The sequence below is a fragment of the Ornithodoros turicata genome, chromosome 1 (assembly GCF_037126465.1).
Source record: "Ornithodoros turicata isolate Travis chromosome 1, ASM3712646v1, whole genome shotgun sequence".
Taxonomy (NCBI): domain Eukaryota; kingdom Metazoa; phylum Arthropoda; class Arachnida; order Ixodida; family Argasidae; genus Ornithodoros; species Ornithodoros turicata.
The window spans coordinates 136,914,115-136,924,658 of record NC_088201.1 but is presented as its reverse complement, the minus strand read 5'-3'; the positions used below and the strand labels follow the sequence as shown (position 1 = coordinate 136,924,658).

The window sequence follows — 10,544 nt, the reverse complement described above, 5'->3', positions numbered from 1 at the left end:
GGGCTATCACGGACTTCCGAACACAAGCTCCTTTGTGTCTTGGCGCGCAGCTTGCGGACCTGTCTTGGCGTTCCGCCTTGCGCTGAGACGAGGATGGTGGTAGCCGAAGCTAGGGAACTCCCAATTGGCGTCCTCCGTCAGAGAGAAACTTTCCACCACAATTTGCGATTGTGCGCTCACCATCGCAGTCACCTACTGGTACAGAAGCTTCGTAAGCGGAACCACAGCAAAATCGCACTGTGTGCTGTTGACCCAACTCTATTATTTGAAATGTCAGGCGGTTTCCCTCGCCTCTTTACGTCTCTCGTGCGTCGTTTACGACTTAGCGTTGCATTCACCCCTGCACTCCGGTATAGGCTGAGCCACAGCAACACGGCACTGTGTACAACTTCTGGTTTCCCGGCAACAATCCGACACATAATAGAAGACTGTAGCCAGTACGTATGCGAGCGACGGGTCCTTAAATGTCAACTTGAAATACTGGATCAGAGGCCATTCAACAACTGCAAAGTTCTCGGCCCATGGAGTAATCCTGAACATCAGTGCCGTGCACTTGGCGCTTCTTTCCTTTCTGAGGGCCACCGGCCTCCTTCACGAACCGTAGGGATTTCCTTCCCTCGTCATCCTTTCATGTGAATCTTGTTGGTAATGTTCTGCACTCAACGCAGGGAAACATCCCACATCACCATCATCATCCATTCATCTATGTTGTTGTTGTTGTTGTTGGTTACAATCTCAAAGTCTGTAACATTTGGCATAGAATAACGCTGAAGAACCTGTTGTGTATGTCCTTTCGTAAATAGCCACTTTAGCGTTCGTGTATGCAAGTAAACACCACTACTGTATACTTGTATACTACAAGAGGGAGGTCATACTGGTTTAGAAAAACGCTATATGGTCTCTAATTCATTTGTTTCAGGAAGAATACCTTGCTGGTTTTGGGAGGGGCCGCTGTCCACGCTGTAGTCAGGGCTGTTAGGGCTGTTGTATCGAGGATATCGCGCTCATCGCTACTGGACGAATTCAGTGTGGATGTGAAGAAAGTAGAAAGTCTGCGTTCACGGGGTCCAATCCCTGCACTGATGTGATTGGTAAATAATCCTAAAGCTGTTCACAATTGTCTTACTTACGACTCTAGATATAGCGGTGGTATGTGGAAATAGAGTGTGTGTATGATGTTTACATTCCTCCTATGCTACAAGGTTTCCAGGTGTCTCTTGTTTTTTTAGACAGTTTTGCTGTGGTTTCAGTGTGCACTTGATCAGCTCTGGACACCCGCACAACATCTTGCTTCAGCGATACGTCACAAAAACAGTCACGTGGAGAAATGTTCTCTCCTTTTTTGTGTTTCTGCAACGTTTTTAAGTGCTATACCTGTGTTTCTACAAAGTGTTGCTAAATATATAATTAGACCTATAAGCCCTACGCATCATATACAGCTTACTTTTCAGAAGCAATAGAGCAGCGGTCACCACTGTACGAGGAGCCAGGTGTGTAGAGGCTGTCGGGAGGTTCATTTTTGGCGCGGGTGGGAGTGGGAGAAACGTAGAGATCCAAGCGTTCCAGCAAAAATCCCAAATCGTAAATTACAGTTGTGATTTTTGTTGAGATAATACAGTAATCTGAAAGATTCGATAAAGGTACATACGATATAACGGCAAAACTGGCCTGCCAATATTGGGCCGTGTTGCCAGTTGCCAAATTGGGCCAATATTAGTTCAATCTTGGTGCGCTGCCTGGGTAGCAGGGGAGTGCTAGTACCGGAACGGCTGACCTATGGCGCGACTCCTATCTAGTGGGTGAGGATGATCTCCTGCTCAGGTACCACCTCAGTCGGGCTGAGAACGACGGCTTATCTCCATTCAGAGTCATGGTGCCACTGAAGCTGCGGAATATCTTTCATGCGTTAATTTCGTGACTGAACCGGCGTATGGTCGCAGTTACGGGAAAGCTTATGAAAAGCTGCGTCGTGTTGCGACATGGCCAGAAATGATGTAGGAACAAAGCATGTACACTATTAGAAATGAACTTCACCGCATAGCACGCTCCTAGCCAACCATAATCTCGAATGATATCGTTATCTGCCCTGATTTGTTGAAAACGGGAGGCGTACGCCTTTTTTGTGACACTTTTGTTGTTCATAATTGTCACAAAAAAAGGCGTACGACTACCGTTTTCAACAAATCCGGGCAGATAACGATATCATTCGAGATTATGGTTGGCGAGGAGCGTGTTATGCGGTGAAGTTCATTTTTAAGAGTGGAAGTGTGTGGAGGTGAGGGTGGAGGTGAATGATAATGGATTACTCTCTTGGCGTTCCCAACGAGTCCAAGACAAACCCCGAGATTGACGGAACCTGTAATGGGACCTTTTTGTCGTAGTCATAGAGGTAAGTATACTATTTTCGTCGTTCCCGATGATTTCACAAAATGGGTTGAGTTGTTTCCTCTTAGGGGGTTGACTTCTCAGAGAGTGTGGAAACGACTACCGGACACGACTACCGGATTACCAGAGTACCTTCTACAGCCCTCTCTCTCTACCCTGATGACATCCTGGCCTTCCGGCAATGCGCCTACCGGCTGCGCGATGAAAAAAACTCTATCCCGCTTAACCCGGCACACCAAACGACACGCACATTTGTGTTGAAAGTCTACACACAAACAGCTATGCAAATCGTGAACATGTGTACATCCGTGGACATGTGTACACCGTACAGCCTCTGACCACCGTTACGGCTACTGTTATACCCCGTTACGATTACCCCGCTACCAATGGCCATTTTAAAATATTATTCTGGATTTCGCTTTTTTCGACGGCGCAAGCGACTGAAACCGTAATAACCCGTTAACTTGATTCTCAACTAGAACAATAGCTTACTACCCACAGTAAGAAAAGCCTTAATACGATTCCTAGCTACGTGTCACGGGATGACGGGAAGCGCAATAATGCGTTCGCACCGGATATATCATATGCGGATCGATATGCATTGTACTGTGGGCACTAAATGTCATGGCGCACTCGAATGATGCTACAAGAAATTACGCGTCTACTATAACGTGCATGCAATTGCTCGATTTGTGAGTGAAAGAGTTTACCTAAAAAGCAGGCAGCACAACGGATAGCTGCGACCACAAGCAGGTGCATGTAACATGAAATACGGCGGACTTGTACTTTGCTTTGTCTTGGCTGTCGTTTATGGAAAATTCACTGCCGGTAAGTCCGCAAATTTACCCCTGCAAATTCCACAAACCGTTAGCTCTGATGAGGCGGTTAGGAAGTTTTACTATGTGGTAAAGGGATAGAGAAAACGCGAATATGTTCACGTTTAAACACTAAAACGTTCTCACTTGTGCACCATGCGTATATTACACCGGGACAGAAGCCTCGGGAGCCGTTTTTCCAACGCACTCTGGGCCTCCCGTACGAAAATTTCAGATCGGCCGGACACGAGCCCGGATTCAGGCCAGATCGGGTCAGATCTGAAAGCGAGCATGGTATATCCGGTTTGATCTGGCTTTAACCGACAGGTGCCGGACGCAGATCCGGAAACCAGTCCGTGTTAGTCCGGATTCATCAGTATTATCCGGACACCTGTCCAGATCAACTGGAACCAGATCCGACCAGACAAGGTCCGATCCGGATTGACGACCATATAAGGTCCGGACAGGCCGGATCCGGAACTCATCGGAATGATCGTGCCCTTTACGAGCATGTCCTGTGTGATGCAATTCACGTTGGACGAATCTTTCGTGATAATTAACCGTCGCAATTAATGTCCGGTGCGAACGACTAGTGATCTAGAAAGAATAATGGAGAAGAGAGACAGGAGAGGAACTAGGTTAAGGTCTCTCAGTCCCGGTCGTCAAACAGCAACGACAAATATCAGTGTACGACTGTTCACGTTTATTTTACATGCTAACCAGTAAAAGTGGAGTTCACTACACATTCAGTTCTGTAAAGTTGGGCGATAAGCAGACACAGTCAAGGACCCTCACACATTCCTTTAGATCCTGCGGCAAATCAATTATTTCCAATGCACAAGTTCTGGCCCTTAATGCACAAGTTCATGTGTTAGCTGGTATGTCTTTCCAAATTAAATAATGAGGTATAAGAGAAAAGTACCACACAACTGCAATAACTATAAGGCCAGATCTGGCTGCACACAGTGTGTCCTACTGAAATGCACAATGGTTTCAAAAAGTGGTACCACACTGCAAAAGTAGAAAACAACATACATATGCTGTTTTCTACCTTTGTGGTGTGATATCCACCTTCTTTACATATTTGTGAATATTTTATGTGGGACACTGTTTGCAGTCAGATCTGGCCTGATATACAAGCAGATCTAGTCAGGCCAGATACCAGACAGATCAGGAATTGGGACATTTCCAGATCTGGCCTGACACATAACAGATCTGGCATATTAATCAGGCCAGATACCAGACAGATTAGGAATGGGGACATTTCCAGATCTGGCCTGACAAGAAAGCAATATCTGGAAATGTCCCAATTCCTGATCAAAAACAGATCTGGAAGTTGTGATCAGGTCAGATAAAAATCAGATCTGACTTTTTCGTAAGGGCTCACTCAATACGTTTTCGAAAGGCTCTTCTTCCAAACATTTAAAGAGAAAATTTGAGTACACATATTAAATGTCTTACACGACAACTCCCCGTCCACGACTGAATCAGAAGAGGCTTCCTGTATGCTACCGGGAATTGGAGCTAAATTTAGTGGCTGGCTGTGTAACATCGCTGTGAGTTTCGCATATTCGGTTCTGCTGTTGTCTCTCAGAAGCTCGGTTCCTGTTCCAATAGGCCATTTGTGTGATCACTTCATCTGAACTCCCCACTAGGTCAAAATAATTTAAAATACGTTATTCATTCTTGATGCACTACAAGTCCTGATTTTCACTCTCCTTTCGTATTCTTCTTCCTGAGTGTACATTCTTTCTTTCTCGCCCGTGTGCGTGTCTCGTCGCATGACACCACCCACGTCACAGTTTCGGTTCACTGTCGCAGAAGTCGCTAGCACTGCTACACTCAATATCTTGTAACCGACCAGTACTGCTCAAATAACAGATACATTTTTGCATTAAATGCTTCTCGTGAATTCACAGTTGAATGGTATATACATACAGATTAGGTGCGGTAAAACATCACGCCTTCGGAACGAACAGTGGGCGTGGCCGCGTCATCTCGTCCGTGTTCCATGGGCAGTCTCAAGAAACCACACAAAGTAGTAAACGCCATGAAGAAATGATCTCATTCAGCCTTACATACATACAAGAGTGTTCGTTCGTCATCAACACGCGTTCCCGCAAAGCATGAAGCGTCGAACGTATGGGGCATGCATTCATAATACCCGAACGATAAACAGAAACTACACACGCATCAACTCGACTCACCGAGATCACATTCCTCCATGGTATACGCTGTTGAGGACTCAGTAATTTAAGTCCAACCTGACTTGCTTACGCTGGGATCCGACAAGACGTGAATATTGCGAGTTTTATTTATATACGAAGAAGCAGCATCTACATACTTGGGAAAATACAATTAAAAAGGGGGGTACAACAGCATGATACCAAGACGTAGGCGTGAAGCCATGTGACTTGCCGTTTTAGAGTCTGTATCTCGCCAACTACGAATTACAGAACAATAATCAATAATTTTTTCTCAGTCCACTCGCGGGCTGCGCTATGTCTGCGCTACGAAGAGAGTCCCATTGGTCGCAAGGCATCTAATCACGCTCGTACCCCACGCAGGTGGAACAAGTTATCAACTCCCAGAAGAAATCACATTTCAAGTTTACGTTGCTTTCGATAATGTCCTGCACACGCATTTTAGCAATGCCGCTCGGGCAACGCAGTACGCCAGCGTGTTCTTCAATGCAGTAAGTTAAACTGTATTACTACATTGCTCTTTTTGTGTCGTGGCAGACCGGTATATCGAAAGTCAAACGATATCCTACACGACGCAGTATGGTTGCCTAAAGCATGTACGATATTACCTTTAACACGCTTTCGACCTTTTTCGGTTGTAGATGTGGAAGAATAGAAGAGACCTTACCTGGTACATAGAGAATAAGCTGAGCTACTATCTTCTGTATTTTGTCTCAATGACGAGCCGAGACAATAATCTAGCTTTCTTCTAGCTCACATGTTAGTTAACTTTAAATTTGCGTGATATTAGATATAGAAAATGAAACACGTTGGGACCCAGGCAAAAATCTGGACTGGTCCCAGAATGGTCCCAGTTGAATCTGGACTGATTCCAGTTGAATGTGGATCGTCCTGGAACGGTTCCAGTTCAATATGGATAGCCCCAGCTTGATCCCAAGTAGGATGGCTGGTTCCACTTTGGTGAAATGAGTGGTACCACTCTGGGCATCGGATGGTACCAGAAGTTCCAACTGGAGCCTCACAGGTACCACTTGGTTCCCAGAATGATCAATTAACCCATTTGAGATCCCAAGCTGGGCAGATTCCCCCTTTGAGATCTCATGAGGGAAGAGTCCACTCTTGTCATATACCCTTCTGGTTTTGATTGATCTGTATATTACTTTGATCTATTTGAGCGTACGCATGATTTCTTTTTGTTGCTTTTGATCCAGCTGCGTCTGAGATAAAAGATGGGGGCTGTAACTTGAATTCGTGCACGTATGCTAGGTCATTATCATAAGCACCAGCAAAATGTCAAAAGGCATATTCCAAAAGTGACAGAAATTAGACTAAATCATTCGGAAAAGAAAAAGGCAGAAAATTTGAAATGCAATACCTATGAGGGCGCCACGGTACGGCAGACGGCTTCGAATTCAAATTCAAACAGTCAGAGGACGAGAGTGGCAGTTTGAACTTGCAGCGTGTTGTCGCAAGTTGGTTTCAGTGACGCCAGGCCTACTGAAAGTTCAGTAGATCTACTGGACTTCGAGTTGGTCTACTGAAATACTAAAAAAAGATCAAAACGCGCTTAAATCTACTGTATTTTTTGCCTGAAGCGCGGTTTTACACAACGAATTCCAATTCACGTTTGCTGACACTGTCTGGTTCCATCGTAGTCCGCGTACGAGCGAGAAAACATGTCGTTTTGACATAGTGAGGGGTCTACTTGTTATGTGGCATCTGCAAGCAGTCATCTTTAAATAAGCGAGCAGCTGCTTAAGTAAAACAATTTATAGCAAATACATTGCAGAAGTATGCATACTCCACAGGACACCCGGTAACATAGCAAACATGAAGACAAGCTCCGACGTGCTTATGTTTCCGTCGTTAGGAAGTTTCGTTGTAAACCTCCTCTGCTTGCCGCATTCGAGCGCGTGTGTGGAACGGATATATTCTTAGGTGAACCTCATGAAAACGAAACAGCTTTCGACAGTAACTATCACTGGGCTGCTGCACACGAAGCGACTGATAGGAGCTGATAGCGCTGCTATAACTTCACTGTGACTTAGTAGAAACTGAATATGTATCAGAGAGAGTACGTGATCGAATGACGGTGTGCAAGCGCGTCTTTACTGTGTACACAAAATAACCAGTATATTTTACTTATGCTATCGCCTATATATCGTGATAGTTCACGTTTATTTGTCATATGACCCCCGGTCAGGTCGCCGTAGAGTGTTTCGCTCTTGTTTTTAGTACATCTACTGAATTCTACTGAATTTTCTCATGCCGACCTCCTGGATTTCCGCCTAAGTGACCTGGCAGCACTGTTTGGTTTTGTCTTCGTTTGCCGTGACAGGGATCATGTACAATATTTGTGTGTGTTTTAGTGCACTTTTTAGACAATGCGATGACAATGATTCCTGGAAACACATAGTCAATATCCCGGAGGAGTTTTGACGCTAAGAGGACGTACACGACGTACGAGGAAGAAACGGACGATGAAACGCCAAACGGACCGCACATCGTGCTTGTTCTGATGTTAGCAGATATGAGTGATGACCGTGATGGTTTGATTACTATTAATTAGATGTTTCATTTTTGAAACTTAGGAGGAACTTGAAGAGAAACAGGATAAGAGTTCATGGATTCCGAACGTATGATGAAGAGGAAGGTGGAACATGTCGCGACCTGCATGGAGAACAGGAATGTCATCTTCTGTGAGGAAATACAAGACGTGAGATGGTCAACAAAACGGCATGCTCCCTGTGGACCGTGAGTGCATCGCATAGACAACGTAGACATATGCCTAGTAGTGATCACTCGTATACTACGTAGCAGAGATGGGAAGTTACTCGAAAAAGGGGACTCCTTAACAGGAAGTTATTGTGCAACAAATGTAACTAAGTTACTAACGAAGTTCCACGTAATGAAAATGAACTTTAAGTTTATAAGCTACCGTAGAAAAGTAACGAGTTACTTTCAAGTTGCTTTCTACCCAATGTTTTTGGTTTTTGACCAAAGTGCATTCCAGGTGCACGGTTCTACGATATGTGCGGAGAGGACAACTCACAGACTAAACTTGCTTTGGGCTTTGTATAAGAACCTATTACGAGATGAAAATTATCAAATCCCTTGCTAAAGAAGCACATAAATGTAGGCTTTTTTCACTTTATCAGATATTCATATAGTTTTGTATATCAAAACTATATTGAAACATCTTGCATCGCCCATTGTGAGTTCAGGACCTGAATTAACTATAGAAAGGTCAAGAACCAAAAACATTGGGTAGCAAGCAACTTGAAAGTAACTCGTTACTTTTCTAAAGTAGCCTAGGAACTTCAAGTTCATATTCATTCGCGAACAGATGTTCTGAACTCGTCAAGGACAAAATCCAATGCCGAGTGGGTGGAAAACGTTAACAGAATGGCCGAACGGTGGCGATGGCTTCGTGGTGCGTTACCAGCTCCATTCCAGGCACCTCGTAAGGCACAGACACGAATCCACCTTTTTTTTTCCTTCTCACACGCGAAGCAAGATGAAAATATGTTAATGTTTTCGGCCTACTCGGCGTCGGATTTTGTCTTTGACAAGTTCAGAGCGTCTATTCGCGAATGAATATGAATATGAAGTTCCTAAGCTATTTTAGAAAAGTAACGAGTTACTTTGAAGTTGCTTGCTACCGCCTGTTTTAGGTTCTTGACCTTCCTGTAGTTAATTCAGATCTTGACAATGGGCGATGGAAGACGTTTCAAAATAGTTGATATAGAAAAAAAACTATATGAACATCTGATAAGGCGAACGAAAGCCAACATTTATGTGCTTCTTTAGCGAGGGATTTGATGGTTTTGATCTCGTAATAGGTTCTCGAGCAGAGCACAAAGCAAGTTTGTTCTATGAGTTGTTCTCTACGCACATATCGTACAACCGTGCCAAGCTTTGACCCTACTACACAATGCCCCCTGTCATTATAAGTACACTGCTTGTTGCTAACACCTAACACCTGTTGCGACACGTGAGCCTCCTAATGTAGGGCCAAAACTAGGGATGGGCCAACCGAATACTCGAATCCTAGGCAGGGATTCAAGATTCGGAAATCTGAATCCCAGTGCCCAAAACGGCGAATCGAATCTTTCGGATGCACCAACCACGTTTTGTTTGCTTCTTTTTAAAATTGGCGCCTCCGGAGTCCACCGAAAGCCTGATTGGTCGCTGGGTGTTTCTTGTTTGTTTGTTTACATTGTTCTGGACTGAAAGAGTTCAAGCAGGAACTCTCGTTACAAGTCTAAAGTAACATGGCTTTGCTTTTGATTGTTTCTTAATTTCACGGAAGGAACTCAGATTTGAGAGTTTATGCATTTCCTGCTGTCGGTGAACAACATGTCAAATAAATTACATTTTGGAAGAAATATACGGGTATGTTTGCTACTGAAAGTGAACTATTATTTAATTTGTTTCTCATATTTAACAAAGATATCAAATTCTGCTTCAAAACGCTCTACCATAAAAGTGTCTTTTTTTTAAGGAAGGGTTCGAAAGATTCGAGATTCCTAAGATTCGGAACTTTCCCTGGATTCGGATCCGGATTTAAAAAATTCTGGATTCGTCCCATCTCTATCCAAAACAGAATTTGTAAAGTTCACAGTGTAACAACAAGGCAGTCAGACGCTCCGTGCACGTATCGCCGGCGTGCACGTTGCCGTCGTCTCAAGTCACTAGGGAGGGAGAACGCAGCTCGCAATGTTTGCAGACTAGAATTGAACAAAAGGAACCTGGAACTTTCTCAAAGATACATTGACAAAGTTAACTAAAAAATTAACGAGTTCCTCCTGAAGTTACTGGAGCTCAAAAGCAACAAGTCAAGTTAAAAGTTTCATAAAAAAGTTGCTTAGTTACAGTAACGAGTTACGCACGACCCTGCTGCGTAGTACGTGCATGGAGATGTATTGCTTATTTCTTACTGCTCAGTGTATGCTTTTAGTAGAATAAACAATATTTACTTGAACAATATGTCCATTTCTACGAATTATTTTCGATCACACATTCAGTGGTCCCAGCTGCTAAGTGGCCGGACCCGGGATCATTTAGCAGAGGGGACCACTGGATCAATTCCACTGGTTCCACTTCAAGTGGAACCATCATGAAACTGGTTCCACTTTCA

General features: G+C 44.1%; 1 protein-coding gene across 1 annotated transcript in view; it reads left to right on the top strand.

Moving 5' to 3' along the window:
* The first annotated feature begins 3,090 nt into the window (after nt 1-3,090).
* LOC135385697 (uncharacterized) overlaps nt 3,091-10,544 on the top strand; it is a 62,280-nt gene continuing 54,826 nt past the window's right edge. The window contains exons 1-2 of the mRNA XM_064615166.1: nt 3,091-3,213; nt 5,768-5,895. Of these exons, the coding sequence (XP_064471236.1) occupies nt 3,150-3,213; nt 5,768-5,895 (192 nt within the window). The 5' untranslated portion in view covers nt 3,091-3,149. The remainder of the gene's footprint in view (nt 3,214-5,767; nt 5,896-10,544) is intronic.